At 37.9% G+C, this 18,930-nt stretch overlaps 4 protein-coding genes across 6 annotated transcripts; 2 read left to right on the forward strand and 2 right to left on the reverse strand.

The window, feature by feature from the left end:
* Window positions 1–86: 86 nt before the first annotated feature.
* Window positions 87–6,889, reverse strand: LOC103405991 (uncharacterized). Its single transcript, XM_029097288.2, has 19 exons — window positions 5,687–6,889; window positions 4,405–4,605; window positions 4,185–4,289; window positions 3,984–4,049; window positions 3,716–3,880; window positions 3,470–3,544; window positions 3,256–3,371; window positions 3,074–3,152; window positions 2,925–2,994; window positions 2,740–2,843; window positions 2,578–2,634; window positions 2,314–2,457; window positions 1,955–2,037; window positions 1,811–1,877; window positions 1,663–1,729; window positions 1,439–1,575; window positions 763–854; window positions 547–613; window positions 87–375 (listed from the first exon to the last, which is right to left on the reverse strand). Exons 1-19 carry the CDS (start codon window positions 6,887–6,889, stop codon window positions 292–294), a joined length of 2,982 nt encoding a protein of 993 aa, XP_028953121.2. The 3' UTR covers window positions 87–291.
* Window positions 6,890–9,278: 2,389 nt separating this feature from the next.
* LOC103432303 (uncharacterized oxidoreductase At4g09670-like) lies at window positions 9,279–12,019 on the forward strand. The gene is made up of 2 exons (XM_008370491.4): window positions 9,279–9,814; window positions 11,291–12,019. Exons 1-2 carry the CDS (start codon window positions 9,335–9,337, stop codon window positions 11,909–11,911), a joined length of 1,101 nt encoding a protein of 366 aa, XP_008368713.2. The 5' UTR covers window positions 9,279–9,334; the 3' UTR covers window positions 11,912–12,019.
* Window positions 12,020–12,842: 823 nt separating this feature from the next.
* On the forward strand, window positions 12,843–15,027 carry LOC103432304 (pentatricopeptide repeat-containing protein At3g14330). The gene has a single exon (XM_029097749.2). The coding sequence runs from the start codon at window positions 12,914–12,916 to the stop codon at window positions 14,876–14,878; it is 1,965 nt and encodes a 654-aa protein (XP_028953582.1). The 5' UTR covers window positions 12,843–12,913; the 3' UTR covers window positions 14,879–15,027.
* A 1,580-nt stretch (window positions 15,028–16,607) lies between these two features.
* Window positions 16,608–18,807, reverse strand: LOC103405837 (zinc finger protein 4-like). Of its 3 annotated transcripts, none has more exons than XM_008344848.4 (2): window positions 18,545–18,670; window positions 16,608–17,676 (listed from the first exon to the last, which is right to left on the reverse strand). In XM_008344848.4, exon 2 carries the CDS (start codon window positions 17,563–17,565, stop codon window positions 16,798–16,800), a length of 768 nt encoding a protein of 255 aa, XP_008343070.2. In that variant the 5' UTR covers window positions 17,566–17,676; window positions 18,545–18,670; the 3' UTR covers window positions 16,608–16,797.
* Window positions 18,808–18,930: the final 123 nt, after the last annotated feature.

The following is an 18,930-nucleotide window of genomic DNA, read 5'->3' on the forward strand; positions in this document are numbered from 1 at the left end:
CGGGCCTCAATTGCTAGTGTATACTGAAACCGGAAGTATATTTTAAAAATAGGTAAGTACATGTATTGATGTACTTCTGCCCAATATCATTATCTTCACCTCTTTTTACTCATTGATGCTGAAGAAAAGACCCTGTACAAAAGAATGGGACTTGTACATATTACAAGTTTACGACACAACATTACAAGAGAAATCTCAGTATCCCAACCAGCTAAAACAGCCTAGAAAGAAAAGGAAAAATGCCGGGGCGGATGTAATGCCAAGTAGAACCTGAATTTACAGCAGAGGCGTTCATGGCTTGCTACTCTGGACTAATTGAACAACCATCCTGTTAACAGTTTCCTTTGTTGCAAGATTATCACCGTCAGCTACAACCTACAAATTATATTTATATGTCACGAAAAGCCCGAATTGTGCATCTTATCACAGGAAGCAGTAACGGCATTCTGTATAGACTTTTCATAAGCCGCAAAGAGGACTTCAAACGTCCTTTAATAAAAGGAAATGCTCCCTGGAAACAAAAAAAAGTACTCGATAAGAGTTTACCTGAGCAAAGATCTCCAAAATCCTAGACTTATATTGACTGTTAACGCCCAAAAGAATGTCGTGAAACCTGAAATTCAATACAATTTGCAAACTAAATTCAATTTCATGTTAAGGACGAAGCAATGATCACATGTACTTGAAACTTGAAAGAAGAAAGTGATATGGTTGAACTAGGAGCAATCTACATGTTCAACGTGTATAACGAAAATTGCTTACTCTTCAATCATTGCAGAGAGTCGTGCATGTACGAGTTTGGCTTCAGTGGTGTCATTTTTCAGTGGTAAGAAGTCCAACCATTTGCCAACAAACTGACAAGTAGAATCAAATAACAACATATTGAGAATCAACCCATAAATTCATAGTGGGAGCAACGTGCTTGAAGAACAACAATCTGTGCAGATATCCTAAAGCATAGTACAGTTTTCCCTAAAATTGTCCAACTAATCGAGATGCTGCTATAAGCTTTTCACGATGCAGCTAAATATATTTTCGTATTTCGCAAAGAAATAATTTTTTTGACCCCAATTTCATTTTGCAATTGCAACATCGAAACTTGATTGATAATAGCCGCTTGAGATCAGCAGCCAAACTAAATGACACAATAAAATCTGATGATAAGGACAGCCTACATTCTGGTATCCATAGCAGCAAGTATGTTGAGAAAAGCATATGATGTAATGTGTCCTATAATGTGGGTGTATACATTGACATATGATGTAACCAAAGAATATGTACCTTTGCAATATTCTTAGAGATAACACACAACATCGTGTAATTTATGTAACCAAAGAATATAGTAATGTGTCCTAGAGAAGGAAAGGAGAAATTGAAACTGTGTCCGTAGAGTGAAAAGGTAAGCATATTTGTGGGAAAAGATGGAGGAGACAGTTACCTGAGGAGCATTAATACTCTTGAAATAAGACCCACATATTCTCCCAAGAGATGACACAGCAATCACATGTGCCGTTGGATTGTTTGAGCTTGATGTGCCTGGATGTCTAATCACAGAATCCAGACTTTTGGCAGCCTCTAAAGGAAGTCCATGGGATCCCACATTAACCAAAAGTGACTATAATTTATAACCCCTGGCAAAATAAAAGAATGGGAAGAAGCTACCTTCAGCGAAAGGTTTGAATTCATTAATGCCAAACTCTGCACAAGTACCAATTCCGCGTACAGCTTGCTGCAATGAGAAAGCGAAACATAAGGTCATTGAAGCATTAGAGAGTACCATATCCATGGGGAGGACAAAGACGAATAGCACCTGTCTAACACATGGATCATGATCCTTGCAAGCTCTCAAGAGGAATGGAAGGAATATAGAACAATATCTGTCCACCAAATATGAAATATGTATCTTAAAAAAAACCTACAGAAGACACTGGATAATCGAGGAAAATGCACTCACTTAGAAGCAGGTTCTTGGCTTTGTTGCACAAAATAGTTGAACAGAAACACAACAATTTTTGCATTAACTGTATGACCATCACCCTGCATTTAGTATAACATTAGAAAGCAACGTGAAACCTTATAACAAGAGAAACCAGAAGCTTCGGGCAATAATGGAAAACCCATTTCAACTTTATGAAACATAATTTAAAAGTGAATTTTCTACCTGTCTGTTTGCTTCCTTAACTAGCTTTTCTTGTAGATAACAAAAAGGTAGAGTATGTAACACAATGATGGTTTAAATTTTACAAAGCATATGAAGAACTCGAAAGAAAGAAAATAAAAAGATAAATAGAGAAAAAAACTTTTGAAACATACACGATTACGGGTTTCTTCCTGCGGTCCAATTTCAAAACCCTCTGCTTCTTGTATTTCGTTTTCTGATGAGTTTTCGTTCAGGATTTTCAGTATCCCATCCACAACAAACTTGACATGTATATTAGTCAAAACGCGGCCAGAGACCTGTGACAGGAAAATCCGGTGCTTGTAAAATTGCATCACTGACTATCAGTCCAAAGCATAAAGAGGAAGAGAAAAGATCTTTGTGATAGTGAAGTTTTGGTAAGTAAAAATATGACAAACCTTTATGCACTCTTTTAGAGAATTTAACACTCTTGCAGAAATTTCTGCGTCATTTTCCTGAGATGTAATAGTGGATTGAAATTTAATTACATCAACTACAAAGAATATAATGAACCGAAAATGATATTGCCCGACATTATTATTTACAGTTGGAAGACTCACCTCCAAGTTTCTTACTAATGCTGTTATAAAGTAGATAAGCTCCTCCTGGATATCTTCCAAAATAACTTCTTGAGATATAGCTAAACGCAATAGGACTGGCATGGCTAGATAGACAAGGTAACAACTGTCACGAGAAAAGCTCATTGCACCAAAGAGGAATCACAAATTGTAATTCAAACTAGTACCTGAAATAGCTTCCATTCGAGTTTCAAAATGTAGATCAGAGTGAAGAAGTGGACGCAAAACCGGAGTAACCTGAACAATTTCAAATCCCACTCAAACACCGCTGAGATAATTGTTTAACATAAATCCGCATCAATTAATTACAACCAACCTGTTTGATCCAAGGCAAAAAGTTTCCCTTAAACTGTCTAGTGAAGCAGAATAGCAATTTACAGGCCAAAGCTTTCTCCCTTGTGAAATGAACCTTAAGATATTAGTATAGTTTGATGTCTTATCTCGGTAATGATAAACACTTCTACTTGCTGCAGATAAGTTGAGAAGCGAATGCTATACCTTCGGTTGACTTCTTTATTGATTTTAGTCTGAGCAGACTGAATCAAGCTAGGCATCAGATCGTCGACATAGATTAAAAAGTCATCCCCTAGGAGCCTACAGAGTTTCGCCAACACCTGCAAAAAAAAATAAGATAAAACATAAGTATATACTCAAGGGGGAACTCATATATTTGATTGGCATAATTTCCAGGATAAAATATGATTAAAATTACCTGGAAGATGGAAACTTTTAACATGTGGTCTGTCTCCAGCAGAAATCCTTGCAGCGAGATAAGAGCTCCCATAACCTTGCACGGAATACATTGAAAAATAAAAAACTCTATCAATTCAAAAGGTCTATCAGTGAATGAAATTCTACTTTCTTCAAGTGTTATTACATGTCTAGAATCGTCTGCAGTATAATTGTCAACTATACATAGTAGTTGCTGTCACAGAAGAAAATTCTAAGGAACCATTACCTCGTCAGCATCATTTGCAAATGTATCCTTTCCAACAACAATTGCAATATAACTAATGCACCCCAGACAATGGGCATGGAGCAATTTCGTAGATGCATTAGCCACACCGAACAAGATAAGTTTAATGGCATCCATGGTGTGGCGATAGTAAATATCAAAGCGGTTCTGCTGGCACAAATATAACATGGTTAGACCAATATTTTTAAACGAGAAAAAAAAATCAGAAAACACGACGGCCAGCTGTGCTAAAACAGATATCAAGGAATACCTCCGACGAGCTTGCAAGTACTCCAAGAGCTGCCAAAACCCCCCATTGTAAAGTTGTATTCCCGTTCTGAATATGCACAAATCAGTAGAGCTCAGAAAGTTAAAACTGACAAAGAAAACTAGATATAAGCATTCTGAACAGATTCGTCTGCTGGATAAAGAACAAGGAGTTCATTAAATTTGATGAAATTTGAGTTCATACCTTAAGATGTGCAAGCAGTGCCTCCACTAACCGGGGCAAGTAAGGTTCTAAATTATCGGGTGTGCAGCCATTGCTGAAGAAACGAATTGCATCAATAGCTTTCCCCTGAAGGTGAATAATTGGTGCATAGAAGCATCAAGTAAATCATACACATGTGGGAATAAAAACAATCGAAAGAGCTAAAGGTGTCAACAAATTGGTAAAATGAAAATATTATTACCCATACGGTGTCCTTCTTTTCTTTAAGCATTTCAGTTAGCAGAAGTAGAATCCTGCGATGATAATGCTCATGTAATGTGGGTGCTAAGTTCACACTGAGTGCCTTAATGGCATCGGTGGCAGCACAACGAACTTGACGGTGAGGATCTTTTAGGCCATCTACAACTATTGTTGCCAATTCCTCAACATGGTTTCTCATAACCTGTGACAACACAATCACCATTTACCACAATCAACTAAAAAAATAAATAAATCCAAAATCCAAATATGCCAAATTAGTAGCTAGCTCACTTCTCTCTAAAATCTAAGCTTCTTGAACTTCTTGAACTTGTCACATATATATACAAAAAGAAATCTTTGTACTTTCTTATGGAGAAATAGCAAATGCTTCTCAATCAGTAAAAATATTTCTGAAATTTCCACTCATGAAGAATAAACAAGCAGTAATATTCAAAATTTGTGAACCCAAAATCCGGAATTCCTAATCCAAGCAACCCAGCAAGCCACTAACTATCATTCGTAACACTAATTACCAAAACTTACTTGCCACTCTTGATGAACCAGAACCGCCATTGGTGTTGTTGAGTGGGTGTGGTGAGTAAAATTTCCAAATTCCTCGTGTTTTATTCATACAAGTTCGTCACTGGGTGCTGTGCTCAAATTGGTGGGTGCATGTAGAAGATGAACTCCAAGTTTCCAAATAAGTTTTTAATGGCAATTCTACGCTTTTACAAAATCAGCAAAAATATTTTATTTTCTTTACCGGTGTGGCTATATACACACTTCTTTTTACTTTTCACATATCTTTCTCAATTTCCGAACTGTTGATCTAATGATTTGAAAAAAATAGAAGTACAAAAATCAACGAAAAGTGTGCGACAAATAAAAATGAATGTATAAATAGTTACAACACCACTATAGAAACAAACCCTAAATTTTTTGATAAATACGACAAGGCCAAATAATCTTTTTCAGTGTCCATTATTGCCCTTTTACTACAGAGCTCTAAGAAACTCCTGCTAATGAGATTTGAACTACAACGAACTCCCGTCAACGAAAATTGTCGACAACAAACTCCCATAAATGAAAATTTTACTACAATAAACTTCTGTGAATGAAAACTGAACTTAAAACATACTTCCGAAAAACGAAGATTAAATGTCACTATACCAAGTGAAGAAAGTAAATCACAAATATTACTACACTTATTATCTCTTTTTTCGAATTCACAAAATTGTAAAAATAAAAATAAAAAATGATAAAATACTCCAATCAAAATATACCTCTTCACACGCATCAGCCGTGGCACAAATAGTAACAAGCCCTGCATGGCGTTTCTGCCATTCCTGAGCCACCGCAAAAACTCCGATCTGATTCCGAACATGACGCGCAAAAATCTTCCCTCCGTGCATAGTCGAAAGCCGGTCCATAAAATACTTCGCAAGAACAGTGCTCTTGTTTTTCTCGACATTTGCAGCCCCCACAAGCACCCTCATCAGGCTGCAGAAAAACCCATCCAAATTCACACGATCCAATCTTTCGAGTTGACGACTCATAATCCTTCTGTTCGATTCGTCGATCTTTTTAAGTACTCTGATTGCGCCCTCTCTGATCACCGTGGCCACTGCGGACTCCGCGATCATAAGCATTGATTCCAACACGTAGTTTAATCGGTCGAACAAGAGTCTCGGCTGCGTTTTAGTCACCATTTGGGTAATAAACTCGAGGAACCTCTGAGTCACCGTTGCGTTTCTCGGGTCAACTTTCGTGGCCAAATTGTGTGTCGAATTGACCGCTGTAGACATGGCCATTCCAAGGCGGGCGGCCCCCAAGAAATACGGCAAAATCTTGAGAAATCTGGACGCCGCCTGGATCGCCGCCGCCCAGGAATCCAAATCAGAGGAATCTCGCAAACGGTGCAAGATTTTCGCCCAAAGAAAATCGAATCCCGGCATCAACCGATTCAAAAGATTCTCTGGAAGATTGCTGAGTACCCTGAATCCCATTTCTTGGACTTCTTGAGTGACGTTGGAGCCGGTAATGGAGACGTAAACATAGTCGAGGAGCTCTTCCCACAGCTGGTCGGAGTCGCTGAAGATTCGAGAAGCGACAATGGCGACGATTTCGGGCATAATTTGAGACATGGGTTGTCCGGTCTTGGGTCGAAAACTGGACAAGAGCGGGGATTTTAGGCCGTTGAGGGTCATGAGTGAGATTTGGGGAACGGCGGGGTCGGTGAGGAGATCGTAGAGGAGTTTCAGTGATTTGCGACGGATTCGGGGGTAGTGGGAGGAGCTGGAGATCTGGGAGAGCTTAAGGGAGAGGGCATCGGTGAATTGGAAAGAGCAGTGTTGAAGGAGGTCTCGTTTTTGTTGGGCAAGGGGGCTGTTTATGGGGAGGAGGATGATGGTTGAGAGTAGAGACTCCATGGGTAGGGGGTATGGAGATTCAAGAAGCTCTCCGGCGTCTTGGTCCAGCTGGTTCATCTGGATACTGGGATTATTGACAGGATCGTTGATCTCCGTCGCAGAAACAGAGAGGGAATGAAAGAATGTTTTGTTTTTGAAGTCTTGAGGTTTTGGAGGGAGGATTTATTTAAGAGAGATATTTTGTTTCTGTTATGATAGTTATAGCCACGTCAGCTTGTAAATGCTTTGGAAGACTCTTTTGACTGTGGTGAGAAATTTATTTTTTGCCTAAAATACGACCGAATACATCAAATATCATAATAAAAGTAAAAGTAGTTGAATATTTTTTTAAAGTATCAAATCACTTGTATACCAAGCTATGTTCTCCAGAGACCAGAAAATCTCTCTGACTATGGTGGGGCTTAAAAAAATGATTTATAACACACAATGCTGGTCAGTTGAATTTAATGCCATTTTTCCGAAGTTTGAGTTTTACCGAACTCAAATACAAATTTTCAGTAGATTTGTTAGTAGGGTAATGCTAATAGGAACGTTTATCAACGCTTAAGTAATAATGTAAGAGTAATGCTAGAGAGACTAAATTTGTAGACAAAATTTAATAAACTAAAGAACATAGAAGTTAATTATTGGTTTATTACTTAAGCGTTAATATATGTGCTCCTTCTTATTGGTTACACATCATTTAATTTGCAAATTTTGTCTTCAAATTTAGTTTCGCTAGCATTATCTATAATATAATCATCAACTTTCATATCATTTAGTTTACAAAATTTTGTCTACACAGTTAATCTCCCTAGCATTGTCTTGGGTAATGAAAAACACTTATATAGAACGGGTACACTATTATGTGGTATTTCAGTCCAATAATATAAGGCCGGCCCTAAGGGTAGCCCAAGTAGGCGCCCACCTAGGGCCCCCACTTCGGAGGGACCACCAAAATATTTTTATATCATGTAATTAACAAATAAATATAGAAAAAGTAAGAAATATCATAATTCATTTGTTAGTTTAGTGGAAATGTTTGGCTTCATTTTTCTTTGGAGTGTTGAGTTCGAAACACGGAGTTGCCTTTTAGTTACTATATTTTTCTTATTTTTCAAATTTACTACCAATCCATCTGTCCAAATGCATATAAAGTTATAAAACTCAAGTCCCTTTGCAACTTTTTTTTCTTCAACTTCTCATTCTCTCCATTTCTATCGAATGTTTAAACCAACTATCACATGGTCTTGAAGATTGTACTTTAAGGTAATCAAAACTTTGAATTTATATTTTGCTTTTCAATAACTTTATTCAATAGATTATTTTAATATTCGATTCGTTAGTGTGATGTTGATTTTAGAAAGAAAAAAACACAAGAGAAACAATTGGTGTTGTTGAATTTATTATACTCGTCAATCAAGTTTTATTGTTTTTTTTAGTACATTTGCGTCTAAAAACATGAGCAGTGTAATGTTTAAGTAATATTTGTATATTTATCTTCTTTTGATATTTAATTTTTAATGATATTTGATGTGGAAATAGAATTTTTTTATATATTTAGCGAATTCTTTTTTATACAAATCAGTGTACATAGAACTGGAAATCGAGAACTTTAGGACCCCACTTCGAAGGCTCACCTAGGGCCCCCAAATTCTTAGGGCTAGCCTTGCAATAATATATTAGTTTATGTAAGTTTTACTTTACATGGTAAAATATTATTGAACTTGAACGTGACAATGATGATGAATCCGTTCCGTACAAATTGCTCTCCTAATTAATTGGCTCATGAGTGCTATTGTGAACAATTTGCTACTATCATGACAAAGTGCACATTCAACAGTATAGATTATCACATTTCTGAAGTTGTTGCACCCAAGAGGTATTTTGGCATGAGGAACCACCTCATTTCTTTGTATACTATCGTCCATAGGATTTTCTTCATTTCTTAATCAAAGGAAAAAAAAAAAAAAAAGGAAGCTAAGAAATGATAGAAGTTGCATTTTTGGACATAACACAAAAACTGAACTCGCTTACTAAATGAGATAAACAAGTTTGGGTTGGCAACAATTCATTTACCCTTTTGACAATCTGTCGGCTCGTTAAACACGGTTAAAATTCTGTTCGTGTTTCGTGTGAATACTAACATGAAAATGACATGGTTCAGTACATTTATTCAAGTGTGTAACTTAGTAATTTATGTAAGATGACATACGTTATTTAATTCGAATGTAAAATAATAAAGTTAAACCCTTTTATTTAATGTAGACATTAGGAAAATCAAATAAGTTCATCGCGTTATTATCGCATTTTAATCATGTGAGATTCGATTTAGAAAAATTAACTCGATTAATAATCTTGTCGTGTTCGGATTGACGCTAAACTTTCTCGAACATCGAATAAAATGAAAATGTAATTGTAAAGGATATGAAGTAATTTCGACCAACAATGATGGCACTTCTAAAACAAAGGCAACAACCACCACCCTCATATCATCAGTCTCTCAACTCTCAGAGGTCAAAAATGGAAAAAAAAATGGCAGAAAATCCAGCAGCGATACGTTTTGGCATAACAGGATGCGCCGACATAGCCAGAAAAGTAGCTCGAGCCATAAAGCTCGCACCCAACGCCACCCTTTACGCTATCGCCAGCCGTTCGATCGACAAAGCCCGGAAATTCGCAGCCGACGGTGGACTCTCCGGAGCCGTCAAGATCTACGGGAGCTACGATCAGCTGCTCGACGATCCATGTGTAGATGCGGTGTACATGCCCCTGCCCACAAGTCTTCACCTGCACTGGGCGGTGTTGGCTGCTCGAAAGAAGAAGCATTTGCTTTTGGAAAAACCAACGGCTCTGGATGTGAGTGAGCTTGATCAGATACTGGAAGCGTGCGAATCCAACGGTGTACAGTTCATGGATGGCAGCATGTGGCTGCATCATCCCAGGACTGCCAAGTTGAAGGACTTGATCTCTGATCCCAAGCTTTTTGGTCAGATTGACATTGTAAGTATATATAATTCTCTCTCTCTCTCTCTCTCGCTCTCTCTCTCTCTCTCTATATATATATATGTTCAGTTTCAGTGTCATATTTTGTGGTATAATTTAGGTTCTGGGCTATGTGATTTCTGTGTTAATTTTGGAAAATTCTTCAGGGCAATGAAAAACTATTTGATCGATAGGACCTCTGCTGACAATCTTAGCCTCTTTTAGAAGATTTAGAATATAATCATTGGAGGTCCTATCGAACACTGCTTGATCCCTCTTGATATTCTAGCAGTGCTCGAAGCCCCTCGATATTTCCCAAAGAAACTTAAATGGTCATTAGGTGAATGTGCAAATTGTTGGATATAAGTCAATATAATTATATCTGCTAATAAATAATAAATGCGAATCGAAAAATTAACAGAGTATGAACAAAACAAAAATATAAAACAGACAACTTTAAGATCGAGATTTGCGTACTGCAATGTTCTTGAAACAGAAATTTCGTCCCTATTCAGTGTTTGTAGTTCTACGGACATCTACTTCACCAAGATTCAACGATCAAGTTAGAATTCCAGCACCAAAAAACTTAACTTCTGGCGAATTTCTGTGTGGTTCTCTAAGTAAAAATGTTTAGGAATGTAGAAGAAGAATTTGATATTTTCAGTGTTCTAAATGCCATGCAAATGGATGTATATATAATATGATTATGTATGTTCACAACAGGTATGAGGAAGGGATGCATCTGTTCGGAGACATCTTCTCAGATGGGTGTTTTCTTTCTGCGTTTTTTCACACTTCAAACTTCATCTGAAATGATGAGTCCGTTGATAAAATAATAAAAAATTAATTAATTAATTAAATTCAAAATTAATTAAAAATAATTAATTAAAGTATTTAATTATTAGAGCCCAAGGCCCATCTTTTGATAATTAATTATATATTAATTATGAATTAATTAGCACATCCCAAAGTTCAACTCCAAGGGTGAACTCAATTTTATTCTCCAAGGTCCATCACTTCAATTACTTTATATAAGGGACAAAGCCTTATAAAATGCGAAAAGCTTGTGATGGTGAGCAATGTGGGATAATGAAATTTTACTCAAAATTTCCAACACAAATATGTACAAGTCTAGTTCCTCCCTCCATCTATTTCCGAGTTTTCCTAGATGTTCCTCTACCTCTTTTAGCATGAGCCTCTATTTCGAAGCATCTGTAGGTCTTCGTTCACATGTCCAAACCACCTTAACCAATTTTCTCTCATCTTATATCCAATTGCGGTCACTCCTACTTGACCTTAGATATCCTCATAAATTGGCAAACTCTCCATAAAGGAAGTGTGTATTATCCCCAGGGTGTTAAAGCATACCATACAGCTTTGCTGAGTACTCAATATGTTTGTTATCAATAAGTATATTGTAATGAATTGAGAATTCTCGTGTGAATTATAATTGGTGTTCTTTGTTCTTTTTTAACATCTTATTGTGCTTTTAAGATCCGTAGCACGTCAACAATGCCAGGAACCCAGGATTTCTTGGAGAGCAACATCAGAGTGAATCCGAACTTGGATGCTCTCGGTGCACTTGGGGACATAGGCTGGTACTGCATTGGGGCCATCTTGTGGGCAAAGGACTACAAATTACCAACTGTGGTGAATGCTCTACCTGATGTCCTCAAAAACTCTGCAGGGGTCATCTTGTCTTGCTCTGCATCAATTCATTGGGAACCCGCAGACAAAACCGTCGCCACAATTCACTTCTCTTTCCTCTCCCACTCGTCCATGGACTTGGCTATGACCGGTTCTAATGGTTCGATGCATTGCAACGACTACATAATTCCGTGCCAAGAGAATTCGGCCTCATTTGACTTTACATCCGGCGCAACATTTGTGGAACTCCATATCGGGTGGAATGCAAAACCAGGAGAAGTTACCGTCATTTCTGAGCTGCCGCAAGAGGCCTTGATGGTTCAAGAGTTTGCAAGGAATGCTGAGGACATTCGGAAATTTGGAAAGCGTCCGGACAGTAAATGGCCCGAGAGTAGCAGAAAAACGCAGTTAGTATTGGACGCGGTGAAGAAATCCATTGATCTTGGTTGTAAGCCTGTTAAGTTGTAGCTAACTTTCTTGGTTTCCTAAGGCGTATGGGATTAATTTGCTAAGAACTTTTATACGTTAGAGATAGTTGTTTTATAAATATTTATCCTGCTGGCTGTTCAGATTAAACGTAACCAGATGTGGGGAGTTTGCAGATTGCTGCTCCGAGACTTGTCGTGATTAGGGCTGGGTGCGGTTCGGATAGGTTCGATTTTGGGTCCGAACCACGATCAAAACCGCACACTGCGGTTTGCCTGAATTCCAAAACACAAACAAACAATATTGGCTTAAAACTGATGTAATCGGTTCACCAATGTTGCCGTGCGGTTTAACATGCACATATTACCAAATTTGAACAATTGTGGGCGACAATTTTGTTGCAATTCAATGCGCTCCCTAAATAACCTCTTAGTTAAAATTTATGGAGGATTCAGAAAAATTTCATCTCTAATCAAGCTCCTTATTATGCTCTTAAGGTATCAAAACTAAATTACTAGGGAAACTAATGAAAATGATTTGAAAGCTTTGAGTTTTAACGGTAAGGACAAAATAAAGGGTAAAGTGAATAGTACAAAGATTGACTTTTTAGTGTAAAAATGTGGTTTTTCATTAAAATAAACAGTACCGAAAGTTTTTCGTTAAAACTTCCTAAATTATTTTGAGCACGTGTTTTTTTCTAGAAAACACTTCAATTGTTTTTAGAACTCAAATATTTTCTCTAAAAATGATTCCAATAATTTTAAAAATACTTCTAAACGAGTCGGTGCGTTTGGTTTTTTTTTTATCTCTTCTTTTCTTTCAGTCCAATCACTACAGACGTCTTTGTCTCTGTCCAATATATAGTGATTTAATCTAATTTTGATTGGTTAATCCGATCCGTTCATCTATGATCGGCAAGTACGATGGTCCCGATAATGATCTTATACGTATTTCGCGCGTACCTCACCTGCGGCTTTAAAAAACCTGACTCGGCCATGTAAATAATAGCAAGAAAATTAAAATCCGAACAAAGTGCGACTAAAAATGATTGCCGCCATTTCCCTCTCAACGAACAAACCTGCCGCTTCAACCAACATAACTGTACCTTCTTCAATCCCCAACGGTCCTCAAAAACCTAGCAAACCTCTACCTTCAACCCTCAAATGGCTCGCCAAATCCGGCAAATTAGACGAGGCCCTTCGCCTGATCGAATCCTCACCCTCCAAATTAACAGCCACCCAGTCGGACATCGAGGCCTACTCCCTCCTCCTCCACACCTGCATCTCCAGAAGATCCTTAGAGCACGGCCAAAGGCTTTATCTCCAGCTTCTCCTCTCCGACGACAGGTGTGAAAACGGCATCCTTCTCCGAAACCCCACCTTGAAAAGCAAGCTCATTACGCTCTACTCCGTTTGCGGCAGAGTCGACGATGCTCGCTCTGTTTTTTATGATGGGGTTGAAGATGGTCAGATGCCGGAGTCGGTGTGGGTGGCGATGGCTATCGGGTACTTGCGAAACGGGTTCTTGGTGGAAGCATTGATTGTGTACTGTGACATGCTGAGCAGGTTAGTCCTGCCGGGTAATTTCGCTTTTTCGATGGCCTTGAAGGCGTGTGCGGAGCTGTCTGAGTTGAGGGTTGGTAGGGCGGTCCATGCCCAGATTGTGAAATCCAGTGAAGAGCCTGATCAGGTGGTGAGTAATGCTCTGCTGCGGTTGTATGCGGAGAACGGGTGTTTTGTGGATGTCTTCAAGGTGTTCGATACAATGCCTGAGAGAAATGTTGTGTCTTGGAACTCTTTGATTGCGAGTTTTGCTCGACGAGACCAAGTGTTTCAGTCATTGGATTGTTTTAGAAGGATGCAAGGACAAGGGATGGGATTCAGTTGGGTCACCCTCACGACGATTTTACCAGTTTGCGCTAGAATGACTGCACTTCATTTCGGGAAAGAGATACATGCCCAGATTGTAAAGTCCACCAAGAGACCAGATGTACCTGTACTAAACTCACTTGTCGACATGTATGCGAAATCTGGAGCAATTGATTACTGTAAGAGGGTGTTTGATGGAATGCAAAGTAAAGACTTGACATCATGGAATACTGTGCTGGCAGGGTATGCCAGCAATGGGTTTATGGAAGAGGGAATGAAATTGTTTGCTCAGATGGTAGAGTCTGGCATCCGACCAGATGGGGTAACATTTATAGCTTTGTTGTCTGGCTGTAGCCATGCGGGGCTTACTGATGAAGGACAAAGTTTATTTAGTAAAATGAAGGAGGGTTATGGCGTGTCACCAACATTTGAGCATTATGCTTGCTTGGTGGATCTGTTGGGTAGAGCCGGTAGAATTAAGGAAGCGTTAGATATAGTGGAAAACATGCCTATGAAGCCAACTGGTAGCATATGGGGATCGTTACTCAACTCATGTCGGCTCCAAGGCAATGTTTCTCTTGCAGAGCGAGCTGCAATGGAGTTGTTTGAGCTTGAACGACACAATCCTGGGAACTATGTGATGCTCTCAAACATTTATGCAAATGCAGGGATGTGGGAAGGTGTGAATAGGGTTAGGGAACTAATGAAGGATAGGGGAATAAAAAAGGAGGCTGGATGCAGTTGGATACAAATAAAGAACAAAATTCACACATTTGTAGCAGGTGGCGGTTTTGAATTTCGTAATTCAACCGAGTTTAAAAGGGTTTGGAGTGAATTGATGGATGCTATGGAAGAGGTTGGATACAACACTGACACCAGTGTTGTCCTACATGATGTAAATGAAGAAACCAAAGCAATGTGGGTTTGTGGACATAGTGAAAGAATCGCACTTATGTTCGCACTTGTCCACACTGCTGCCGGAATGCCAATTAGGATTACAAAGAACTTGCGCATTTGTGCAGATTGCCACACCTGGGTGAAAATAGTTTCAATGGTTACAGGGAGAGAGATTGTTTTGAGAGACACAAATCGCTTCCACCATTTCAAAGGAGGAGCATGCTCTTGCAAGGACTACTGGTAATAAGTTAAATAACACAATTCTTTCTTGCTTCTCTCGACGTTCTGCCACTGTCTTTTTTTTTCACGATTCTTGTTTACAATTTTTTGTGAAGTTTGATTCTTCCTCTTATAAGGACCGATTATATAATAAAATTATGTTATGTTCTAGCATCTTGTTTCTTGTTCAATTTTAAAGAAGTAATCAGGGTCTTCAGAACTGTCTACATCTTCAGGTAAGTTGGTCTCAATCCTTGAGAGTGGTCATCTGTCCATCTAGAAGCTGATGTTGCTTATCCAAAGAGATCCCAACCAAATTCCCGATATCATCTGGTTTGGTTTGCAGATTTTCCATCCTAGATGACATTTCGTCCTCCAACTTTAACGATCTCGTTATCAGTTTCAACAGCTTCATCTCTCAATTTGTCAATTTATTCACCCAAATGGCTGTACGACTCTTGCAGCATTGCCATCCCTTTGTTCAATTTTCTCTTCATTTCTACTTGCCCTTGCAGCTCTGACTGAGAAACTTCGATTTTCCTGGATTGTGACTTTTTTATTTGTTTAACTGATATGCTGGACTTTAGCCATCTGTGCCAAAAAAAAATATGAAAGAGACAAAGGCTCCTATGGACGAGTCAACAGTATTCATAAGTACACTTCACATCTAATTTCAACGATCCGAACCGTCTATTTTTTGAAAAAAATAGATCATCCTTGCAAAAATTCAATTCAATCCGAAACCATTTGCTTATTTAATTATCAATATCAAATTTCATATTTTCTTATATAACAAAGTATTCGTTCATTTCCTTGAACCCAATTAGATGTCTTAAACATTTCCAATTTAGCTAATACTTTGCAAGGATGATCTATGAATCGAGACTAACAAAATAGACGGTTCGGATCGTTGAAATTAGATGTGAAGTGGGTCCCACACCTAATCCCCATTTTTTTCAAAAAATAGGGATCCCTCCTTAAGCTCTCTGTCATAAGTGATCTAAACTCATGGAGATATATCCTTGGTTGCATATAAGAATATTTTGTGTGTTTCATTTACAGTCTCTTGCTTTTTTTGTGCGAATCAGCCCACTTCTATGCTGGCCCACTTTTTTTTTTTTCTTCTTTTCATGATTCGTATATTTTACTTCCTTTTTTTTTGGTGAATATGTTTTACTTCATTATTTTGTTATTTATGTATTATTTATTATTTTTATTCTTATTAATCTCTATGTATAAAGGGAAAAGACCACTAAATTGTTATTTATGTATTATTTATTATTCTTATTCTTATTCTTATTTATTCTTATTATTCATGATTCCTATATTTTACTTCCTTTTTTTTTTAGGTGAATATGTTTATTTATGTATTATTTATTATTTTGAATGAAGTCAAACTTGAGATCTTTCACTTATAAATAAAGAATAATACCACTAGATTAATTGTAGTGCTAACCCATACTCCATAGACTCAGCCTTGACTAATTATTACCATTGCGCATAACTTAAACTATTTTTGAAAGATTTATAGCTCAAGTGGTGATAACATTTAAATGTAAATATCTTCATAAGTAAAATTCTCTTACAATGAAAATTAGTTACACTTGTTATATAGGAATTTAAATATTCGTATATAATCTTTCATTAAGGATTTAGAAAATGAACAGTTCACATTACAAGATTAGATTGTGTAGAGCGTTGAAATGAGTGGTTAGCATTGTATTAACTTACTGGTTAGAGCTTGAGCGTTAGACTAGTACCACAGCAAACTAAAACAATTTATATAAAATCCAAGTTAAGGAGCGCTGAAATAATCCTCATACTCATACAGCTCTTATACAATTTGAAAAGGTAAAAGGCAACAATAAGAAGAAAAGAAGACTTGCAGTCATATGGCTCATGTGTTTCTCAATGTACAAACTAAGAGCAACAAACATAAACCTTTCAAAGTTTCAGTGTGAGATCTGGTGCAGAGTGGTCTATGGCGTCTAATGGCGGTGTAACGTCTACAAAATTCAAATTTGAACTTTCATGAGTCAGTACAAAACTTGGGTGAGTAGTGTTACTTGTGTCGGCAGCGCTAGCCTGGCGGAAACTACCAGGCCACAACAGCTGCGCCCCATCATTCACCAAGAAAATTGGCACTCCCATATACCCGTGTTCAAATCCTGCGCCGCTTCTGGTCTCAGGAGGCCTCATTGGTGGTGCAAATCCTTGATGCACTGATGAGTGTGCTCTGATACCTAGTGATCTAAATGAAGGTCCTTGCAGAGGCAAAGACGCCAGGCTTGCGTGCCTCTCAGAGAAAATACTCATTCGCAATGCGCACTTTGCTAGTGTCCTCTCTTTCTTGTGTGCATTTTGGTGTCCACCAAGTGCCTGTGAGCTCAAGAATTTGCTTCGACAGTAATTACAAGAAAAAAGTCTTGGAGTCGCTGAATTCGTGTTCTGAGACGCAGGCTCATTGCTGCTCCCACTTGTGCTCAACAATGACTGTCCTATCGAATCACTTCCTCCCAAGTCCTCATTGTTGAAGCGAAGAGTTAAGTCAAGGGAAACTGCAGGCTCCAGTACTTGCTGAGCTGCAATGGGATTTGAAAAATGGAAAGAGTTAGCCACGCTGTCGTTGGAGGTGTTAGAAGCAATTTGGCTGCTAACATCAGAGTCATTTGCCGATGAGGCTTCCACTTCAAGGTCAATATATGTGTTCATGATTGACTGTCCTTTTAGTTGAGGGGGGGATAGATTACATATCAGACTTGAAATAACCGGATTAAGCCGGTCTAGTAAGGACTCTCTGATCTCTATCCGATCTTATACATCCTGCAATTTTGGAAACAAAGAAAGCTCAAATGTTAGAGGTAATGTGCACTCTCCTTTACCTGAATGAAATGAAAGATCATGAGTAGTTGAATACTGCTGTCTGCAGTGTAAATTTATTGATCTATCGGAACTACTTTTTATGCTTTGATCGATTGCAGTTTAACTTATGAGTTTGAATTTTACCGAAACATAATTTGAAAGGTGAGCAATGAATCTCCGGAGCATAGAGGGAAGCATAGAGGGGAAGCATAATTGATTTCTCAACAAAATCAGTCATCTAATGTTACAAGCGCTTCGAAACTTAATCCTTTAACATTGTTTAAGCGTCAATGTTATGAGTTATCATAAAAATAACCAGGGTTCTCTCACAAAACAAAAGTTTCCTACGGAAGTAAGATTCATCTCACCCTAAACCTGTTGATTATCTACTGATCCTCGAACCGTAAGCAAGTTTTTGTCGACGGTTTTAGAGAATGATCTCATTGTCTCTATCAAGAGGGAATGAGGTCACGATTCTCAACATAGATTGTAGAAAAGACCTAGGAATTTCATGAAGCACACAATCTCTATTTAATCCTTGTATATTTTCCGGACAATTTTAATCTTGTATAGAAATATGAAATAAAATAGACAAAAACGTGTTCTTTAGACTGGTCGAAAATCAGATGCTATTCCAGAACCTAGGAAATTAAGGAGGAGATGCAGGAAAATTTATCAAAAGACCACTAGTCACATAAAAATTTCAAAGTCGCCTAGCATAGTATTACTATCAAGATTTTAGAGGGACAGACCAACAGGTTAGTACTAATATGATGTGGATGATATTCTCAACTGTGGGAATTTTGTCAATTTTCCTATGTGGAATTACCTACTCTTCAACAATCACAACTCCAAAACCAGGCACGACCACAAATCAGCATTGGTACACCATAAAAGACAAGATCAACTGGTGATTTTTGTATACTATCAGTCGCGTACATGTATATAAACAAGAACATGCAGAAAAAGAAAGATGAGCAAAGAAAAGTATAGCATTTATCTGGTTGAAGATCAAGTACAATTGGCTAGCTCCTGGAGTCCATAGTATTGCAAATGCCTGAAATTAGCAGACATCTACCAGTTGAGTCTTATTATATAAATGCAATTGATCATCTCAAAACAGTTCACTACTTAAATAACAAAACAAAAGAAAGTAGAAGAAAAAGGAAAAGTAGTGAGATTTTGATGATATGGTAAAGCAAAAGGTAGGAAGAG

The sequence above is a fragment of the Malus domestica genome, chromosome 17, assembly GCF_042453785.1.
Source record: "Malus domestica chromosome 17, GDT2T_hap1".
Lineage (NCBI taxonomy): Eukaryota > Viridiplantae > Streptophyta > Magnoliopsida > Rosales > Rosaceae > Malus > Malus domestica.

Bases quoted from the DNA above. Each gene is read 5' to 3' on its own strand.
- LOC103432304 (XM_029097749.2), top strand. From the start codon at position 12,914: ATGATTGCCGCCATTTCCCTCTCAACGAACAAACCTGCCGCTTCAACC.
- LOC103405991 (XM_029097288.2), bottom strand. From the start codon at position 6,889: ATGAACCAGCTGGACCAAGACGCCGGAGAGCTTCTTGAATCTCCATAC. The intron at 1,576-1,662 runs GTAGCTTCTTCC...GACTTCCTTTAG, and splicing joins ATTCAAACCTTTCGCTGAAG to AGGCTGCCAAAAGTCTGGAT. The intron at 614-762 runs GTAAGCAATTTT...ATTGAATTTCAG, and splicing joins CTCTCTGCAATGATTGAAGA to GTTTCACGACATTCTTTTGG.
- LOC103405837 (XM_008344848.4), bottom strand. From the start codon at position 17,565: ATGAACACATATATTGACCTTGAAGTGGAAGCCTCATCGGCAAATGAC.
- LOC103432303 (XM_008370491.4), top strand. From the start codon at position 9,335: ATGGAAAAAAAAATGGCAGAAAATCCAGCAGCGATACGTTTTGGCATA. The intron at 9,815-11,290 runs GTAAGTATATAT...TGTGCTTTTAAG, and splicing joins TTTTTGGTCAGATTGACATT to ATCCGTAGCACGTCAACAAT.